The sequence below is a fragment of the Pollicipes pollicipes genome, unplaced genomic scaffold, assembly GCF_011947565.3.
Source record: "Pollicipes pollicipes isolate AB1234 unplaced genomic scaffold, Ppol_2.1 Scaffold_7262;HRSCAF=8765_pilon_pilon_pilon, whole genome shotgun sequence".
NCBI lineage: Eukaryota > Metazoa > Arthropoda > Thecostraca > Pollicipedomorpha > Pollicipedidae > Pollicipes > Pollicipes pollicipes.
Window position 1 is genome coordinate 19388640 of NW_023597055.1, and position 22500 is coordinate 19411139.

The 22500-nt window shown below is 48.5% G+C and overlaps 2 protein-coding genes across 2 annotated transcripts in view; both read right to left on the minus strand.

The window, feature by feature from the left end:
• Positions 1-22500, minus strand: part of LOC119114335 (calcium-binding protein E63-1) — a 140530-nt gene that overhangs the window by 67976 nt on the left and 50054 nt on the right. The window lies entirely within an intron of this gene.
• LOC119113533 (putative low-specificity L-threonine aldolase 2) overlaps positions 18252-22500 on the minus strand; it is a 9580-nt gene continuing 5331 nt past the window's right edge. Inside the window, exons 3-7 of the mRNA XM_037237834.1 lie at positions 22272-22350; positions 21110-21224; positions 19988-20124; positions 18934-19058; positions 18252-18476 (exon numbers count right to left, since the gene is read on the minus strand). Coding sequence (XP_037093729.1) covers positions 18252-18476; positions 18934-19058; positions 19988-20124; positions 21110-21224; positions 22272-22350 — 681 coding nt within the window. The remainder of the gene's footprint in view (positions 18477-18933; positions 19059-19987; positions 20125-21109; positions 21225-22271; positions 22351-22500) is intronic.

Consider the following 22500-nt stretch of genomic DNA (forward strand, 5'->3'; position numbering starts at 1 on the left):
CCCGGCGAGGCTGACCGCGCGGACTGGGCCCGCTGCCGTCACCAGCCGGGTGCTGCAGAGGACTCCACGGACTAGGCGTACCCAATCGGCAACGGGATTGGTTGGGTGCTTATTTTGGGAAAGTTACATGTAGGTGCGTTTATGGATAAGACGTTTCAGAAATGTCGGACAGATAGGTCTCGATCTATACCGCATATACATGGTATACATGCATTTAATATATACGGTTTTCAACCTATACGGCTTGTTAGGCGTCCTATGTTCAATCTACACAACTATTGTAGTACTACTTCTTTCCAATGATCAACAAAAAAGAGAAACTTTGACTGTTAGCTTCTTGTGTTATGCGCTCCAAAACTATGAGATTCGGCGTTGAGGAACCCTTGGATGATAATTTGAAAACCCAAAGATAACTGTCATCACAGCATATGTGGATCAATTCACATACGCAAACTGAAACCACTACTAAATAGAAAATATATTATCCTGAGGACTATTGTAGTCTTCATCTGCACAAATCTCGTTCATTTTACGCTTCGTGATTTGTTGTAATTGGTTCGAGTGCAATATGCCAAATGTGTGCCGCTTCATCACGTGTGCTAGGAGAAAAACGCTGTCAACACTTGCTAGCATCTGGTGTCCGTTTCATATTTGAACTTTGCCATCCTACTGTGCTTTCATATTGAACTTTGCCATCCTATGAGTACAGTCCGTGACTGAACGCTTTTTGAGAAATACAGCCACTTACATAGAGCGTATATAATTATTGCAAAGAGGTTATGTTAATTCGCTTTAATAACATGCGACTTAAATCACATGAAGGTATTGCTGATCCATTAACTATCTGGGAAAGGCGCCATCGTAATGCATTTTTTAAAGCTCTTTGGGAATTTCGCCTTTCTTCTTCTGCAATGTCTTGAATCTGCTAGCCGAACCCTGCTGTTTTCTGGCGGCACTTGCAATTTGCAAACCAGCGTTGAGACGAAAAGAAAATGTGGTAGTGTTGCAAAAACCGCCGAAATAGCCCTGTTTCTCTCAAATTACGGGAGATACAGCACCGAAATATCCCGTGTGCAAGGAAAATAGATTGAATTTAGCGCGGAAAACAGAACCACACTCCTCGTCACGTAGCTCATTTTTCACAACAGCTAAGCGAACCTTTCTGCTGAAACACACTTCTTAAAAGGGCACTGATTTCACACTGAGCACGCCTTCTGGTGGCCGGTTAACTTGCCCCCCCCCCCAAGGTTTTCCAAAATGACCAGGGGTAAAACGTGCCTTTTCTTTCACCGACCAAATTCAGAACCGTCTAGATTGTCATCTGGAGTCAAGTATTTCAGAAACTGTGCAATATATCTCTAAATGCCTCGGTCCGTCCCGGTGGCTCAATTGATTAGAGCGCCTGCCTTCCGATCCACCCACCCGTGGCGGGGTGGGTTCGAGTCGCTTAAGGCGTTCGCTATTTGCCCTTGACAGGCACTGCCTGCGGCCGGTGGCTGCGGTCGCGCTAAGGTTAATTGACATTAGGGGGCAGGGCAGACCGTGCCGAGCGTTGTGGCACGTTAAGCTTTCGCCACCAAATTCTGGCGTTGATATGGAATTGTGCGATCGGATGGTAGGGGTCAGGGCTCCACACAACAAGCACTGCTTGGCGTGAGCTCTGATCCCACAAATCCATCCATTCAAAGGGTTCGGATCAAATTTTAAAAAGGCGACAAAGCACAAAAACAAGACAAGAAAGCAATGCGGTTGTAACCATCAAAAATTTCTCTTTCGGGAGTTTATTGCACTTAAGTGCCATTTGCTGGCCGTCAAACATTAAATTATAGTTGAGACTACAGTATTGGAATAGTCGGGTAAAGAAATGATGATATAACTGGCTAAATGCGGCGTAGTTCTCTTTTAGTTGGAGAGGGCGGAATTGTACCTCCTAACCAGGGATGCAGTTTGCTATTTTTATGTATTATTTGTATCCATACATTCTCATTTCTCCCAAACTTGGGGGTTCAGCCCCTAAGAAAACCAACTTTGAAAAACTAAACCACCGCTCCTAACTGTGAAAAGAAAGTGCAGCAAATCTGTGAAGAAAGCTGTTCTGAGTGTATTTCGGAGGCAGCCTCAGCCGTTTTTATTGATGTACTCCTTACCCTTCCCTCCCTCACCCCTTTTTTGCAAAACCGCATCCCTGCCGTCCCACATTCACCGATAACATGGTCCTAAAAGCACCTGAATCAATATCACTGTTGGTTTTATGACGTCATAGAAGCATTAGCTGGAAGCGCTGGTGACCTTCACTTCTTTCCCACGACAATTATCAGTTCAGGACTCGCACTTCTCAACATGATTCAAGTCGCTTAGAGCAAAACCCATGCAATATTGGTATCACTAGATGCACACGACATTTTTGAACACCTTCAAGATCTTTATTTAGTTTTATTTGCAATATGATGACAATTTAAGGGTTTGATCTCACACATGTCTACCGATCAGTGCGATAAGTCTGACTATGCAATGGGCAGTGGAGAGACCTACACCAGCGATGCTCCGCTTATTACCTTAAAGCCGCTGCCCCTTCCAGCAGCAAGAAGTCCCAGATTAATGTTTAACGTGTGCCACTCCAACGTTCTCCTTCAACCTCTGAAGGTACAGCTCAGTTATCCGCAAACAACAATTCTTAATCGGCAGGGTTTCCAACGCTATTACCCTTAAAAACCGACGATTAGCTGCGTTTTTCCAACCAGTCAGCTTCTCGCGACATGACACAACCAACAGCAGCCCACAGCCGTGCGCTGAACTTAACACATTACCGCGCAATCGAGGCCATCTGCCTCAAATGGCACGAGCCACGACTTTTACGACTAGTAATAAACCTAGCTATTTGGTATTTTATACCATCTATTATGTGAAGTAACTCTTGACCGAAAAATATGTGAAAAACACTGATCTGAGGGGCATTGGAAAAGCATTGTGCCACCACTGACGCGTGACGTTAGCGCTGATATAGCATAGCTTGTGGTATGTTTCTGTCACCTGCTAAAAATTATCGCGATTAACGCTACTATGCTTAGCAGCACCTTATGGTTCAATTTGCTCATGCAGCGAAACACCAACGTTTCGACATGTGCTCTAAGCATTCTCACGCTGCAATCGTTAGGGAGTACAGGCCAATACCAAGCATAAACTTCCCTACAGCTGGAATGATCTATTGAAATACGGTCCGGTCTGTTGAAATTTGTTTTCAGTTTTGCACGGTGCTGCCGTAGCAAACTTTGCATAGCTGTAGAAAATCAAATAGTCTTTGTTATGTAAAAACTTTCAGTGTACATCGTAAGGTTACTGACCTACGGCAGGTCAAAGTCAGGCCATGGTAGTCAACGGAGGGCATTTCTAGGGAATCGTTCAACGGGGTGCAACAACGGGGTGTTAGATGAAGACATACATATCTCAGATAGTTTCGATGCAATTAAATATCCTAGCTTATCATTATCACCAATGTCATTGACTTAGGGTCAGGTACACTGCGAGGTCAGAACTGACCTGCGTTTTTACTCAAGAGCAGGGTTTTGTGGGGTAGTTTGTGGTGTTTTCATTTTTGTCATTTTTTCATTTCATTTCAAATGTATTCAGGACAATCCACAACAGGCATGTTTCATTGGCGTTTTTAAATTCACCTTAGGTCACTGATCTAAAATTATTAAGTCAGTATTTTGTTTTGAAATGACATGTTGCCTACAACAGGTATATAGGCTCCAGGCTTTGACATGATGAGATCTGAGGACATTTTTAGCATCAATCCGGAGCTTGACCTTGTTTGGCCCTATTTCACTTAAGGTCATTATCTGGGAACCTAAAACTTTGGCAAAAAAGAATCACATACACAACTACGAAACCCGTGCATTTGGGATAACTTGCTTTCCTAGTTTGGGAATCTCAGGGTGTCAAATTAACCCCAGCCGAGAGCGTAGTATTCAAACGGCCAGCCAGGCGCGTGTTAAAAGGAATGTTCCACATTGGAGGATATTGCATCAATTATCAGATATGATGTCATAAGCTCGCTTATAACTATGGATATAGTTTAAGTGGAAACGACAGCTCCACACAGCACAATATTTTTTTGCTGTTAGTTAAACATGCTCTACAATGCGTCACTGTTTGATCATGTCATCGTACCTTGCACAGCATTGATTAGGAGTAAATTAATGGCCGTCATGTCTGTAAATGGTGCATACGAACACCAGGTCTAGACGAATCGACAATTACATTTTTGACCTTGATCAAAGCATGGCAAATGAACTGAAAAATGGAATGCAATTTGAGCACTGCTGAGATTACCGTACCGCGTCCACAGCCCTTCCCCGCGATAGGGAAATGAGCATGGCTCTTTCCCCAGATGAGATCAGCGGGTATAACAAGCAGAGCAGCACAAGGTTCACCATGCAGCACCAGACATACAGAGAGCCATACACGCCTCCGATAATCAAGATTCACCTCAGCAGAGCAGGATCTGAACCAGCGCATGACGCTCCTCTGCTCCAACTTTGACGACGCCACTCCCCTCCGACCTTTCTTTCACTTCACTCACGCGCACCACCCGCACCGCTACCCAGCGCACTCCTCAGAGCACCACTCCTGGTGGAGCTCAGTTCACCACCTCGTGTAGCACGCTGGGCCGGCCACGCCGTGCACAGCTCCCGTGCTCGGCTCCCACTGGTGGCGCGCGATTCCTGCTGTAGTCTCAGGCAGCCTGCGGCGTACTGACAGCGGCGGAGGCGGCGGCGGCGGCGGGGGAGGAGCCGGCGGCCGCCGTGGAGGAGAGGGGGCTGGCGGTGGCAGTGGAGGAGGAGCCGGCGGCGGCCGTGGAGGAGGAGGAAAGGAGGAGGAGGAGGAGGAGGAGGAGGAGAAAGAAGGGGAGCCGGCGGCAGCCTATCTCACTACGCTTGGTAGACGCTGTCCGTGAGTCCCGAGACAGGGCTCCCTGCTTGACGGAGCTTGGCTCCCGCTGCTGCAGCGGAGGGTGCCCGGGGCGTGGTGTTTAGGCGACCACGTTCACCGCATGGTGCGGACTCGGGCTGACTACCCGGGGCTAAGAGTGACTACCCGTCTAGGAGTGGCTGCCTACCCGGCTGGAAGTTTTCATCCTCCCCGCGCACCGAAATCGGCGGAGATATTTTGATGCTGCATGACGTTAGCTGTTGGATGCGTTGATAAGCCCCAATATAGACAAAGCGTTGTCAAAAGAGGTCCACCACATATTTGCGAACAAAAGCCCATAAACACTGTCTCGCTCATCAGATGGCTGGCTTCGGAAGAGAAACAAATGTCACATGTTCCATTGTGTTAAAACGTCCCGGAAAGTGAGACGCTAACTTCCTTGAAGCCAAGCCCGCCATTGGTCAGAACAGAATTGATGTTGATTTGTACCAAAGGGAAGAGCGTAATAACCGTCGCTTGAGAAATGGAAAAACATACCTCAATGTCCACTGGGGCGCGGTAATTTTGGGCGATTTTCTTACATTTCCGTTAGAGCATAAAGGCTATCATCTTAAAAAGAAAACATTCGTTTCCGTCTGTCATGGATGGGCACTGCCAAATTTATCCAGAAGCCTCGACACAGGCTTGCCCATCCTTGAACAGCAGGCTGAGTGTCACTGGAAGCGCATGTTCATGATGCAGGGCGAACAACGCTGCATTGGTACGTTCCTACACCGCGTATACTCGTAACGCAGGAAGGACAATGCTGCAGTGGTACGTTTCTACACTGCGCTTTGTCGAAATCCTATCCTCTCGTTTATTATGCCAAAGAGCTCGCTTCTTTGGAATGATTTGACTCGTTTAGAATGCTAGACTCAAAATGGGATTTCTGTCACCTCATTTGAGGATGAAATTGATTATTACTGATTGCTGTTGCTTGTATGTCATAAAGTGTGACAGGTAACTTCACCCTCGTCGAAGTTTGTGGTTGCTATAGGCATAATCATGTTTATAACATCAATCGATTGTAGTCTAGACAGGCTGCAATAGCCGCATAAAGTTCATGGCTATATGCTTGTCTCCCACTCGTATTTCCGTCACCAGCATTGTTTATATATGACTAATGCCGGTGCTTACATTAGACTATACACGCCTCGGCATTGCCATTGTCGATGTAACCAAATATCTGTCAAAAGATAAGCACATTTCTCACCAGGTGGACCGGATTTGCAATCGTCACTCATGAACACACAATTGTGCTACTTTTATTATTCAGCCTGTTGCTGCATGCATTATAATTGGCCCAAATTCACAACCGATACAAGAATGGCTACATTATTTTCCCACGTATTTCAGCGTAGCAAAGGTTGGCAGCTAACTCCCAAACTGCCCGCTCATTACAAAGCCTAAATCCGTCTACGCTAGTTCTCATGCGCCGGGCATCACATATTGTGATAAGTCTTGATGAAATACCACCAGCTATATCTCACTACAGTCATCGGTTTGGTGCAGTAATGGGGCAGCCGCTGTCATAGGCCCAACACACCGTCATTTATCCTGCATCTCCCAAAAAACATTCGTTCATATTCCTCGGGACAATGTATGGAGCTTAAACCGACTACAATTCGCGCAGATTTTGGGGAGAGGTCACAACCTCTCATAACGCCAGCTCAAATGGCTCGGAGCGAAGCTGACGAAGGTCAGCGGGGAAGACCGCCCCCCCCCCCCCCTCCCCCCTCCCGCATGACAGTGCTGACCACCGCCGGAGCCCCTGTCCGTCACACGTCAGCCCACATCGTGTGCAGTCGCGAAAGAGTAGCGATTTATCAATGGTCGTAATGATGCAAAAGACCACAAATTAGTCATAACGACACTTGCGGAACGACCGTGCCATCCGCCGCGCCATCATCATTTGTTAGATCTTGGAGCACCAATTTATCGAGATGCGGTAGTAATTTCATCATCTATATATGCATATCTATAAATATAGACATGATCTACATATGTATCCATATATATCCATGTAATATCTATATATAGGTGTATATATATATAGGTGCGTTGATAAGCCCCAATATAGACAAAGACATATATATATATATATATATATATATATATATATATATAGACATATATATATATATAGGTGTGTATATATATAGGTGTATATATATATATATATATATATATACATACCAATATCGGCACCAGCCGGAGAAGACTCATCCCAGATCAATAGGCGGAATGTGATAAAGTGAGGGCAGAGGGTGTGATAAATGGAGGGCATGCCGGCGTGCCAGCCGCGGAGCCAGTCAAAGCACACTGAGCGCGGGGAGCGCCGGATGACGCGCCGAAAGTGTCACAGCTGCGCCAGATGTGGGGCGTCTTTGTCCAGACGTTTCTACCGCTATCGATTATTTCATGTTCCGACAAATGTGTTATTCGTGAAAGACGTCAGTCAGGTCAGGCCACTCAGACTGTGGGGACGAGTTCCCCCCCCCCCCACTCCCCCTTCCCCCGCCCCTCCCCAGAGAGCAGTTCAGCCCACTCAGATCAAAGATAGGAGCCTTCAGGCGCCAATTACTGGTGTCACGAGCACTACACTTTGAGGCCGAGCCAATGCGTATTCCAAGGATAAAATTCGGGGGAGCAAAATCTTTGTTTTCATTAGTGGTGCGGAGCTCCTAATTGTTCGTGCCGCATGACGCATGGACTTCTGGTCCATGCGGCGAGCACCAGTCTAGAAGCGTACCGTTTAAGCCTGCACGGGTTACTGAAGCAGTCCCACCACTTTGGGTTTGAACATATTGCCAGATTCATTTCAGATATATATGTCAGCATACTTACATACATTCTCGTCTACATTTGACAATCGTACTCTTGTGCTTGCATAGTATTTCGTACATCTCAAGCTTTTAGTCGTTTCCAGACCTGGCCAGGATAGAGAACTGCTTGCGGTGGTGGAACTGAGCTTGCGGAGTGGGCTTTAGCTTGTGGAGTCAGATGCTGAACCCTGCCCCCTACCATGCGATCGTGACATACCAGCCCAGAGGCAGAATTCGGTGCCGAAAGGTGAACGTGCCGCAATGCTCGGCGCGGTTCGTCCTCCCTCTGACGTCACATGGCCATCATGGCCTCTGACGTCACATGGCCATCATGGCCTCTGACGTCACGTGACCATCATGGCCTCCGACGTCACATGGCCATCATGGCCTCTGACGTCACGTGACCACCGGCGCGGCTGCTGCCACCGGCCGCAGGTCACGTCCGTCCGTCCACCCCGCAGCGGCCCGCTATATGTCGGAATGCGTGCGCTCTCACCAACTAACCCGATGGAACTGGCAATCATTAATCGTGCGAAACTGCCAGGAAATCGCTTAAGTTGTGATTGGATTAAGCTCTGTCGGTTCGGTGATCCGCGGTGTCTCGCCCGGCCACCCGGTCATCCGAGGCCGCAGCTCTGGAGCTGCAGAGGTGTAAACTCTCGGCCACCCAGAGGGGTTCTACTACCGCGCTGCCGCCGCGTGGAACCAGCTGCCTCCGGCCGTCACTGGGCGTCCTGCGTTTCGTGCCTGCGTTTCGTGAGTCACTGAGATCGCTGAGGTCTGAGAGCAGCTCGCTATGTGCTTGTCTGCATTTGCTTTTGGAAAACTCCACTGACAAAAAATTTTTACTGCGAAGTTTGCATGTGCTTATGGATTGCTCCCACCACTGTTGTCACTCTTTTTCCTGATTCTCGTCTGTCTTACCTTTACCTTGTATCTTTACCTTACCTTTTGTTTTATATCTTGCACATGATAACGCCAGTCCTGAAAAGTCATACTGCGTGAAAGAGCTGAAGATTCACTACAAGACAACTTGTTACGTAAATTCTGGGCAGAGCATTTGACCTTGGGCGGGTGCCAGATGCGGATGGGTCAAAGATTCACTTCAATACAACTTGTCATGTAAATTCCGGGCTGAACATTTGACCTTGGGCGGGTGCCAGCTGTGGGTGGGTCAAAGATTTACTTCAACACAACTTGTCATGTAAATTCCGGGCTGAGCATTTGACCTTGGGTGAGTGCCACCTGTGGGTGGGTCAGAGATCCACTACAATACAATTTGTTATTAAAATTTCGGGCCGAGCATTTGACCTTGGGCGGGTGACGACTGCACTCAAGCGTGCAGTTGGCCAGTGATCAAAACTTTTCCCTCAGCTGTGGACGGAAGACCACACCTACGGGGTATGAGCGCAGCCGCATGACTTTTGTGAAGATGAGGCGCAGCCTCGTGGAACCCCAGAAGGGGGTTATCAATACACGTACGAATAGAAATGCTGGGATGTCAATTGGCTGTAGAAGTTCGCCGGCCTTAATTTCGTCAGGATGAAGTACGTACGCTATGAGCTTTGTAACATCAAAATTGATGATGTAAAAGATTGTGAATGACACACACGTGGTAAACGTTGCATCGGAAATACATTCATAACAAAAATTTTCGCACGCGAACGTTCGTTCGCAAATGTTCATGGGGATTTTGCTCCTGCGACAAAAGTACCCACGTAAATGCTTGCATGCTGAATCCGGATATAAGTATGCAGATGTTGCACGTAAACTTTCCTCACAAGTCAAGCTCAATTGGCAAGGTACGTACACTAAAGGTCCCATGCAGATGTGCACTGCAAGTTCAAACGCAGATTCCATTATTGGCGTAGGGCGTCGGATGAAGTGACGCTGGGGCGCAACGTCCCGTCGATCAGGGAGCGAATGGTGTGGAGGAGGGCATTGTACAGCGCCAATTGCACGCGTCAGACCAAGCGTTATGACAAGCCTTACTCTTCATGGCATGATCTTACGTGACCTCCGAAGATTGATAAATAAACCCAAATCAATGGAAATAGTGCAGTGACCTGCGGTGGACGAAACGGGTTAAATGACATCTCCATCATAGATAACCCGCCGTGATTGTTATTTTCGTCTTTCCCCTTTATCCTGATGGCGCCTCTGTCGACGCCTCTGCCTGACGCTGCCTGAGCGCGCCTCTGGCGCTGATGGCCAGTGCGTGAGTCAGCTCGCTTGTGGAATAATGCAGGCAGAGGCGCGGGTGACAACAAACGTGCGATTTGCTTATGAATTCTTATAAGGGGTAAACCTGAGTCCAGAGAGAAAGTTACACACGCTGCGCCTGCGTGGATGAGTCCGATTTGATAAGGACCCTCATTTTGGATTAGGACGTTCATTTCGATGTTACAGAACAGGAGGAGAAGAATGAGAGCTTAATCTGCCAGTGTCTCTCTGATAGACGACCAGACACGACTCGTCCTTACGTCCGCGCCGATAGGTGACTATTCCATTGCGACCATTACCTCTATTTCATTCAAATGGTGCGTTTCCTCATCGACGACTGCCGACGGCTGAGTGGCAACTGGTTTACCAGATGCAGAGCACCCCAGAGCAACCCCACTCCGAGCACCTCCAGAGATATTATATCTTAAAAGTTGATGTGTTCATGCAAAGATCCATGTAGGCGTTATAATTAGTGATGATCATGAATGTTTATTTAGAATAAGTTTGTGAGATTAATGTGTCGCGCCTTCTCATTGATACGTGCCGTGAGATGAACGGCGGTGTGGTGATCGTGGGCTATTGTTCAAGATGTCTAATGTCTAATATCCCACATGGAAGCGGTTGAAATCGTCGAATAGAATTTGATGGCAGGGCCCATTTACATGCTGTTACTTCATGGGGATGAGCTCCCCCATAAGCCCCCTGAAGGGCTCGCTGTTGCATCGAATATTCACTTGCAATGATCACCGATGTGCCGTTGCTAAACGGTGGTAGCATCAGGACCTGACCCACCAGAGTCCTCTATTAATATGCGGTTGCCACTAGTCTCCCCATTGGTGAGAAGTCTGATACCATGCACTAATTTGGTGAAATGTCAATTTATTATCGCATGTTATGGCCCCCGGGGCTCCCATCGCTCGCATGTCGACAGCTCCCTGGTGTCTCCCATCCGCGCGCGTCGGCGTCGGGCAGCTCCTGTCCACCTGTCGTGAGCTGCCTGCTCACATGTCGTGAGCTACCTGCTGACCTGTTGTAAGCTGCCTGCTGACCTGTCGTGCAATACCTGCTGACCCGTCGTGAGCTACCTACTGACCTGTCATGAACTACCTGCTGACCTGTCGTGAACTACCTGCTGGCCTGTCGTAAGCTGCCTGCTGACCTGTCGTGAAATACCTGCTGACCTGTCGTGAGCTACCTACTGACCTGTCATGAGCGACCTGCTTACCTGTTGTGAACTACCTGCTGACCTGTTGTAAGCTGCCTGCTGGCCTGTCGTGAGCTTTCTACTGACCCGTCGTGAGCTACCTGTTGACCTGTCGTGAGCTGTCTGCTGACCTGTCGTGAGCTACCCGCTGACCTGTCGTGAGCTGCCTCCTCACCTGTCGTCAGTTCGCTCGGGTCCGCGCATGCACCGCCTCCCACACCGAGCGTCAGCTCGGAACACTGTTGCACCGCCCCCCCCCCCCCCCCCCCCCCCCTGTAACGGCACCGGTACACCTGTCTGTCTTGCCGCGCTCACCAGGCGTGCACCGTCCAGAGGAACGGGGTGTCCCGGGAGGGGCGGCTCCAGCGTGTGACCCCGGGGGGGGGAGATAACGCCTAGCTCTGGACCACGCGCGAGGGGCTTGTACCCTGAGCGGTACTTCAGCCTGTCCTTGCTGGATTGAGCCGCCCGGAGACCACTCAGCCTGAGAAACAGGCGTGCCGACCGGACAGCGGTGGTCAGTGAACACGGCGGCATCCTGTGGTACGTGGTGCATGGTAGGCATAACATGGTGTATGGTGTAGCATGATATGGCATGGCAGCACGGCGTGGTGTATGGTTTGGTATGGTACCACATGGCAGCACGGGTGGCGTACGGTTATGATAAATTGGTCTGTCCTGCTTTGTTCATTTGTGAAGGTCAGTTGACAACTGGTAGACGAGGGCAAGCCCATTTCCTGGGCAGCTATACCACAGCATTGTGCGGCACGTGGAACACTCTGGGGGTCGTGCCTTGTGAAAATGGGAATCAATGTTGTCTGTTGAGCTGGACGGAGCAGTTTAGTCTTTGTGCTTAGAGCCCACTTAACAAGCCTGCTTTGCGCAGTTCTGAACATAATGGTATTTTCTCAAGAGAGTGTCTCAAGTCCAACTGCAATTTTGTCCATGGTAATGTGCTGTCGTGCCACCATTCACCGTACAGTGTTGCATCCGCTCGCAAAACATGAAGCAATAGTATCCATTCGTTTCTCTTTAACGAAAGACGATTTGTCTCAAGTCCAACTGCAATTTTGTCCATGGTAATGTGCTGTCGTGCCACCATTCACCGTACAGTGTTGCATCCGCTCGCAAAACATGAAGCAATAGTATCCATTCGTTTCTCTTTAACGAAAGACGATTTATCCCCGATGGATCACGTGCTTTCTCTTACCTTTCTCATAAGCTGTCTCTTGGATTTGTCTTATCAGTGCTTGCGCTTCGTGGGTGTGGGTCCGTTACCTTACTGCTGAAATTTGAGTAAAAAATTCTGAATCTTGAACCTACGAACTTCGAATCCTTATGAGCCAAGTTGAAATGGCTTGCAATTATTTTTCCTCATGAAGCTGAAGGTCGTGAACTGCAGAAACTATGAGTGTGATGCAAGTTACTACAAATAAAAAAGACAATCCTCAGTAACACAAACAAAAAACAACCAAAACTGAATGATAACTCAATGTACTGAAGAAGATAAATCATGCAGCAAATGGAACGACTGAATGCTTGCAAAAACTATGCTCAAGGATAGCGTGCTTAAATGACGCAAGGAGCTAAAGAGCCCTCTGTTCAGAATATCACCAAAATCGAGAAAAGGTTTTTCTGCCCTGACTAATATAACAAACCACAGCCAGTAAAAAGCGCTACCACACCATGGAGCTATTAGGAGGCTCTGTTGTAAGATCTGTCCTGGATTTTTGGCCAGATATAGGCGTTAATTTTGTTCAAGGTGGTGACAATTGGTCCCACAAATTAGCAAACGCCAAACCTTACCAAACAGGTCAAAACTGTACGTTTTGAACACTGCTACTTGATGTTGTTTGGTCGATGCATAGCAGCACAGCTTGTACCGCTTCAAAACTGAGCTGTGCACGGAGCACCCGCACCGAACGTCCTGCCCCGAGTCATAAGCCCTCTCTCCACTCTAAGGGATAGCGGGGAGGGGGGGGGGGGCGGTTTACACCTGTCGACAACCAAACGCTGTTGCCAGTGGTTTTGTACATGTAGCGCCCAATTCACTGTACACCGTCGTTGTATGCTGCATCTCTTTCTGTTCCACAACTTCCGCAGGTCGACATGCACATTGTTCAGCGCACACTTAGCATCGCATATGAGGCATGTGCGTTTGTGTTTGAGTATGCCTAATACGCGCCTCGAGGCATGACAACACCCGGGAAACCACTCGACGCTTCTTCACTGCCCAGCCTTCCCCCCCCCCCCCCCTGCTTCGAACTCATGTTGTGAAACTGCACCCCTAGTCTGTGCACGTTTATTTTTTATGAGTCTTTAGGAGCCTTTAAGGATGAGTCTTTTAGGAAGTGCCATTTTGCATCTAAATTCTTCACTGTTACTCATTATCGGCCGTGATGGGCCAAAAAGAGCGCATGTTATGTCAAACTCAAAGCACTTAGCTTGAGGGAATCCAGTGGTGATAATCTGACCGGAGTTGCACAATTGGAAATATCTGAAGTTACACTGTTCGCAACTCGCTCACCTCGCCAGCATCGCTGCCTTCTAATTTTCGAGCTGACTTCAAGAGTTCTCCCGACTACCCTGCCACTCAGCCGCACACCCGCAGCGGTGTATGTTGGTTACTTTTGGCTTTTCGAGCACTTAGCAGCCAAGCAAAAACAATTTTTATTTGGTAGCTTTGCAGCAGGTTTCTCCACGAGTGAAGTTCTTAAATATACAGGAATGTATACGCGTTGGTGCTACAAAGGAAGAAAGTGTAGTCCTGTGGCAAAACGTTGACCGTGTGATATGGATTCAAAGATAATGAAAGTAAGTGTTCTTATCGTATCTTGAAGATACCGCAGTGGCACTGCCTAGCGCTACCATTAAACGCAACTGGTCCTGGGGTTTCATCGAGTATACTTTTGAAAGCAGCCCTGAAGTCGGGGCACTCCCATTAACAAGCGCCCGGGTGGCCGACTGAACACCCTTCGCTCGGGTGGGGGATCAATTTGGCCCCCTGAAATCTCAAAAACTAAGACAGTTATAGACTCCAAGCACACGGTAGATTTATTTGTATGTGCACTCACTTGTGTCAGAATTTGAGGCTCTTAGATCATGACCTTGGGAGTAAATAAGGTCAACAAGGTCAAACCCCAGATGTATGCCCAAACGCCCCAGAAATCCTAATACAACAGCCGTTAAGCTAGATGCCTGTCATAAGCAAGATGTCACTTAGGCTAGTGACCTCTTCCGACTTTGATAAGGCCAATTTGACCAAATTCCTGCAAGACCGCTTTCGTTTTGCCATTCGACTAAGTGCTAGAAATTACGCTAGGCGGTATATTTTTAAAAACAAAGTGCTGACCTGGGTCATTTCAGTTCAGTGATGTACACTGAGCTTTAAACAGCTCATTGAACATGTCTGCCGCGGTCTCTGCCAGTAATAAATCCGAAATAAACACCAGAAACCTCCCCATGAAACCTGGGCCTCGAGTAAAAACGCAGGTTAGTTTTGACTTCGTTCTGACCTTTATGTCTGACCATAGGTCAACGGGGTTTATTGTTGTTATAAATTGAATTGGTTCATTTCCCACAGAAACTATCCCAGATATGTATGGCTTCACGTAACACCCCTTGTTGCATGAAGTTGAACGATTTCTTAAAAATGCCTTTCGCTGATTACCATGGCCTGACTTGACCTGCGTTAAGTGAACGACGTTAAAAGTATGTCTGCGATTTTAACATCGAAAGATCCGCTATTCAATTCCCCGCGGTCATGCAACGTTTGGTGCGGCTTCGCTACGCAGTTCGAAAATCATTCTGGAAAAACCTTTGGGGGTGGCCAAATTGACCTTCACCCGAGACCGTGTTAAGTGTGAAATCTGAGTCCTTTCAAAAGGTACCCTCCGAAAATAATGTTTGCTTAGCTGTTATAAAAACTACCTCGCGTGGCGCGTGTTTCTGTTTTTATGTGCTGAAGTCAAATCTTGTTTTCTTTGCACACGGCGTATTTCAGAGCTGCAGCTTCCGTGATTTGAGAGATACAGGGCTATTTCGGAGCTCTTTTTTGCGCACTTCCTCGATTTGTTTTCGTTCTAACGCCGGTTTGGAAATGGAGAGTGCCGCCAGAAAACAGCAGCGTTCGGCCAGTAGATTCATGACACCGCAGAGGAAGACACGGACAATTTCCAGAAAGCTTTTAAAATCTAATCTTGAAAACACCTTTTTCGAGTTAAGTAATCGATAACACATATTTCACATCCGATATAACTCACATCTTATTTAAGAGAATCAGGATAAAGATGTTTAAATCATTACATACGCTCCAATCAAGTGAATTGCTTTTCTTCATCAATTTCAATCACGGACTTTCTTAACAGAATCGAAAAATCCAAGCATAAAACGACGCCAGATGCTAGCTACTACTGACAGCATTCTCTACCCAGCACATACGTGATGAAATTATGTACATTTTCCATACTTAAACAAACAAATGGTAATAAATCGCAGGTGATAAAATGTGCCAGCTTTGTACAAATAAAGACCACATTTTTCTCCATAGTGAAATAATTACATTTGGTAGTGGCTTCGGTTTGCGTAGATGAACTGATTCACATGCTTCGCGATGGGAGTTATCTTTCCCGTTTTCAAAATGTTCACAGCCAAGGGGTCCTCATTACGCTGAATGTCATGGTTTTGGTGGGCAGAAAGAAAATTATTACCAATCGTAGTCTCAGGAGGGTTTTTTCGTCCAGGACGTTCTCACTAAACTGTAGCCAAATTGATATATTTGATACACCGACATGCCATAAACTTCAGCACTACCCTCACATATCAGACACTCATCACAGTACACAACACCAAATGTCAGACACTTGCCTTTCAAAGCCGACATGCTTGCATTACAAATTTGCTTGCTGGGTGGACGTACAGATTGCGAGAAAGTCGATCTAAAGAATTGCATTGTGTTTCAAAATATTCTGGTCTTGTCACGGCTATGCGAACGTGCCAATTTACTTATTGACAACTAATGCTATCTTAATACGCAAAGCTCTGTCTAAATCAGATAACACAAGATCGCGGCCCAGGTCTTGATGTCGTTGGTGTAAATGGTGCCAGCGACCCACTCTGACCTTTAAAAAGTTCATGGGACATGTATGTTGCGGTCCCTGTCATTAACAAATTCAAAATGAGCACCAGAAGCTAACCCCTAAGCCAAGTTCTTCAATAAAAAACTTGTTAGTCGTGACCTGTGCCTGATCTTCACATTTGTTCATAGTTCAAAGGAGATGATTGAGCCGGGTCGCCCCGCGATTGGCTGGTGGCCGGCGCACGGCTCCACCCGGTCGTCCACGTGACGCGTGACGTCAGAGGTCGCGAGCCGCCCCTCGCCGGAGGCCATCGGCGCGTAGCGACCCATCTCCTGCGCTTGAGCCTTGGCCGACTTAAGAATACACGCCACCACCAACGCTGACCCCAGCGTCAGGCCTGTCTCACTCAGCAAACGGGTCTGCAACCTTGTGTCCCGAACGTGACACACAAGCCTGTCCTGCAGGTCCTCCTCTCCCACGTTTGCCAGAAACAAGCGGTGCTTAGACAGCTCGCACAGCCGGGCCGCAGAATCACTCACTGATTCGCCGTTTGCCCGAGAGCACGGATTGAACCGGAATCGTTCGGTTAGGACCGACTTCTCAGCCTCAAATGGTCAGATAGTATCTGCATCAATGCGCTGCACTCGAGCTCGGAGTGGTTCCGCGGCGACGCCAGGTCTTTCAGCAGTCTGAAGGTACTCGAACACATCACGCTGGTGAAAATCGCGCGACGCTTCACTGCTGTACCTGCCGGAACGTCACTGGCCAGAAAAAAACTGTTCCAGTCGCCACACAAACGACGTAAACGATTTTGATGACCAGTCAAACTCAAAGGCGCGGTTCCACGAACCCCCGTCATCACGTACGCGCACAGCCCGCCTCGCGCCATTGTCGTAGACGTACTTTCGGTACAGGCTGTATTCGGGGACATCAGCTGACCGGTCGCGGACCGCACCTCCGACACCGGCCAATGGCAGCGCGCCACGTCGCCAGCGGTGGTCTTCATACCACAGCCCGCCACACAAGCCAGGGTCAACACTTTCCAAAAATGATTGAGAGTTATAGAAGCAATTCGAAGGCTTAGATATACTTTCTTTCATATGATTCACAGTAGATTAAAAATTGGGGTCGCGGCCTTACCAAAAGAAGATACAGTGACAGCCTGCTTCAGGCGTTTCCATACATGTTTTGTGTTCATACGTTTCATACGTACTAAGTTTAATACGTGCATAGCACTACCGCGCCCTGGGTACGCAGGCAAACCATCGCCAAACCTGTAAATGTGCTGAAGTCTACGCCAGTTTGATTTTTTCAAAAGCGCATGTTCTTCATAGTTTGCAAGGTTCACCCCCGAGCGCGTGGATGCCAGTGATTGGCACAAATCTGTTGTTCGATGTCCAGCAACACAAAAGTGTGTTTGCGATATACTGACCGCTAGTACTAAATATGGAAATGGCATTGATATGTTATTGCCTCTCATGATTACTAGCTGTACGCTCTGTATTGCTCGGACAATCCTGACAGCCTGACACGCTCTGCAGTACGGTCAGGATGGTACTGCCTCGTCAAAGCCAGCGAGTGATATTATCGGAAATCCTCACTATCACGCGATTATATCAAAATTATCATTGCATAATAATCAAGCCATGACATGCTCCACAAAGCAGCACACATGATGTTCATCGCTGCTGCGTAATGATACTCTTCTACCTTTCGCCCTTCATTAATCCCGTGTTTTCATTGCACGCTGCTCCCGTGTTTTCGCTTCTCGTCGCTCCCGGGTTTTCGTTTGCATTGCTTCTGCATTTCCGCTTCTAGTTCCCGTCGCTTCATGCTTCGTCACTTGCACATCATAACTCCTCGTTTCATTATCCCTTTCATGACGTCTTCAAAGACTATACCAGGCTTCTGCGCAGCTATCCAGTGCGGAGCGCTCCGCTCTGGCCGCGGCTACTCTGCGATGACCCTGGCGGTCTGCTGCAGCGGCGTCACGCTCTCCGGCGTCTGGCGGCCATCGCCCAGACCTCGAATAACCAACACCAGCTTCTGCGCTACGATCGTCACGTCTGCGTCGCTCACGTCGGCGTGCAGCACCATGCGCACGTTTGAGGCGGACAGAGGGGACATGCGCACCACCACCTGCTCCCCCAGCGCCTGGAGCTCCTCAGGTGGCACCTGCCCGATAGCCGTCAGTTGGATCAGTCTCCGGCCTGTGAAGAACTTACACAACTACAGAAGGTATCCGGCTCCGGAAGGGGTTCCATGCATGCAGTAAATGAACTAAACGCCGTTAGCTTGCTACGGTTGTGTCCTTTGGTAGTCGACATTTTATGCGCTTGCTATGCAAAAGAATGAAGCCAGCACGATCACACCTTTCAACACGCCCAAAAAAATCGTTTTAATTAGCAGTGATGAGAACGAGCATCCTCTCTTCCTTTACAAGCACATCTACAATGCATTGCTGAATTCGAAAGTAGCAACCGGCGCATTTAAAACAGTTCATGTGGAAACAAATCTTCGAAATTGATCACCAAAAACGTATGACTGTTGACTGGCGTCTCGTATACACATTCCAGGCCGGCGCACGTCTCATGGTGTTTGAAGCGGACGCCGGCCGGCTGCGCGACCTAACCTCTCGCATTCTCTGGCAGAACTGGCGGGGCAGTATAACAGCCGGGTCCAGCTCCAGCAGCACGATGTTGCTGTGCAGGTTCTCCAGGTCCACGGAGGCGCCGGGCTGGCCACAGCTGTTGATCGCTGCGGGCACCGAGCAGACGGGGCGTAACTCGAAGAACCGGGCTGGCAACTGTGGACACCCGTCAGCTCCAGGAGAGTCCTCTTTGTATGGAAACTCACGTTGGCATTATGAAATCATAAGCGCTTAGCCAAGTCAAAAGATACAGTTGACGCATGTGGGCAGTGCGACGTTTCCGATTAGAAGCATGGCGAGAGCGATTCTCCCATGGCCTGACTACCACAAACGCGAGAAACTGTCTTGCGAGACGGATATCCCGACCGCTCACCAACTCTCCAATGTCCCCCCCCCCCGCCGTGGGGAATAAGCCCCAAGAGTAAGATACTTTGATGGGGATTCTCAGCCTGTTCCGGACCATTTTCCAATATCATTCTACGCGGGGTGTCCGGAGCGTTCGTCGCCTGAAAAAGACCACCCCAAGCAAATCTCGAATCTGATGGTTGGAAAAGCTTGAGGAGATCCTAAGTTTTCCCAAGCAAAGGCCGATGGCAGGCGATGGATAGGGAGGGGCCTAGGAAACCCCAATCATTTTGCCCATGCCGGTTGGGGAAATGAGAGGCATCCAAGCTTTCCCTGGTCCGCCCGACCTTTCCCCTAGGCTAATCGCTGGCTGGGTAAACAGTATGTTGGTGCACACCTTCCGCCTCAGAAGTAACGGCCCATCTTTCAGGCATCCGGATTTTGCCGACAGCGACAAAACACTCCCATTTCTTACGGCAATAGCATGAGAAGAATTGTAAATTTCGGTGGAGAAAATTCAAAGCAACATCAATGATTGGATGGCTGTCTTAACTGTCATTTAGCTGAATAAAATTAGGTACCTGTCGGGGCCATTGCATATCAGTGGTCAGACCAACGCCAGGAGCGTTGACTGCCGCCTGGTGACAGTTGATGGTCCGTGCCCTGCGCTGCCGGCTGCAGGTGCCCTCACCTTGGGCCAGCGTGCGGGCCCGTCGATGATCGTCCACCAGGCGGTCACACATGACTTCCACGCCCACCAGGCCAGCAGCGGCCAGCACACCCACCTGGTGCATGTCGCCGCCCAGAACCTTCCGGGTGCGGCGCGCCCTGCCCGGTCACGCACGCGTCAGCCATCAGGTCACATACAAGGTCAGAGTTTAAATTAAATGCTGAGAGGTTGATCATGCCGAACGTAGACGTTATCAATCGTTATGTCGTACATGACACCAGGGGTCAGACTCTCTGAAGATCAGCGGTCTGATCTCACATAAAATCGAGGGTACCGTTATCGATCAGGTCCAACACGAGGTCAGATCATGTAATATCAGAGACAAGACTCAAACGTGAGGCTTGTGATGAGATCGCACATGGAATCTAAGGTCAGCTCAAGTGGGGTCATCACTGGGGTCACACATGAGTTCATGGACCATACACAAGGTCAGCATGCAGGTCACAAATAATTACAGCAGTTAGATGACAGGCTTAGGGAGCGACCAGTTCACACACCGGGTCAAGGGTCAGGTCACACATGGGGTCGGCATTAAGGTCACGGCTGGGTCACACACCGGATCAGGGGTCAGGTCACATACGGTTAAGCATTGAGGGTCACCGCCAGGTCACACACCGGATCAGTGGTGGGTTAGGTCACGCCAGGATTATACACACAAGACAGATGCCGGGGTCTCCGACCCGGCATGTCTAGCAAGTGGAAGGTGGAACTTCCAGGCAAGTGGAAGGTGGCACTATCTCTGGCCGTTGAAATGTTACAGCGGGTTGTGCCAGGGGGATTTAGGATCGGACAAACTGACATAGCCATCTCCATTCTGTGAGGTCGAAGTGCAATAAAGTATCGAACACATGCAATATGGGGAATATGAATTTTGTGCTACAGTTTTGCGTTCCTCTCTACCAGGATACAACCACCGTTGATCTGTACATTAAACACTCGGCGTCATTGATTTCGAGTCCCGATCGAATTGGCCATTCCATTTCCGGAGAGGAGGCTTGATTTATGAGACGGCTTAAGTAATGAAAGTTAGATGACACATTTCCACCCAAAGTCAGCTCCGACCTCCCATCATCGAGCTCTCACTGTTTGATGAACTGCGCTGAGCCGACGATCAGCGCGCCCGCCGGGGCCGACAGCGCCTTGCTCAGGCACAGCGTGCTGGATGCAAATCCGCGGAGGATTCGCGACATTGGCACACCTGGCGGCAAAGATGGCAACTAATATCAGGTCATGTTATAGATGGCGCTTCGGCCCATCTATCCAGAAGCTGCTAGTGGAGATGCACGATCAAACTGAACTTTTTCAGATATGCATTGCCACATTAACAGGGGGACGTGGTCCCTACATCATCACAGAAAGCTTTTCGTGTAGCTCCATTCCCTGGTTAAGCATGGAACAGACCGATTTTAAATGTGGGCTTGATTTCGTACTTTTCGAGCATTCTTTTAATTTTCCTTCCTTCGGCCCTACCTCTGTCTAAGCATGGATATTTCAAGACGCGCATGGAGCGATATTTGCTGCAGCGTTGTCGTACCGTACGATACAGATACACCACAGACCATCGGGGACGTTAATATACGTTCGGAGGTCAATTTGCTCCTGTTCCTTAAAGACAGAGGGCTGCTGAAATTAGGTTTAGGGCTGATCCATTGATCTTGAATTAGGTGCGAAGACCAGGTCAAAGTCAAACCAAACTTTTTCTCAGCAAAATGCTTGCTTTATCAGGTGGTCTTTGACGTTCATTTCGAGCCTCTGGATAACAACATCGAAAAGTGTATAATTCTGACGTAATAAATGTCAGGGAGGTCACTGATCTTAAAACATTTTGATCGACCTTTTGCTGTGGGAAGTATGCCACCTAGCATAGTAAATGGCGTCGATCATATCTTACGATGTAAAACAAAAACTCCGAAGGTTTTTGGTTATTTCTGCGCTTAAGAGGTCGAAGGGATCATAATTAACGTAAAAGACGCCTGTGGATTTCGAAATTAGACGGTTGACTTAGACCCCCAACTACCCGATAATTTGTTTGCCTCCAACTCACTTAGTTTTTGAAATCTCAGGGGTAAAATTGCACACTACCTCCACATCCAAGCGCGGTGCAACCAACCACTCATCCTAGCGTGTGTTAATATTGCGTCTTTGAGACGCAAAATACCATACTGAAATTATCACCCGAGGCCAGCATTGCATGCCATACTACAGAGCACAATATGTAGTATTGTGTGCATGACGATGTCCTCACCGAGCGCCACGGCAGCATTGGGCAGTCTGGCCCCGTCCATGTGCAGAGGTACTCCCAGTTCGCGGGAGAGTTCCGCGGCCTGCAGCAGACGTCACACACTGACTTTACGGCGGTCAGTCATCAACGGAAGCGAACACACCAGACAGCAATCAGTGACTGCACTACGGCGGTCAGTCAATAACGGAAAACAACAACACACCAGACTGTAATCAGTCACTACACTACGGCG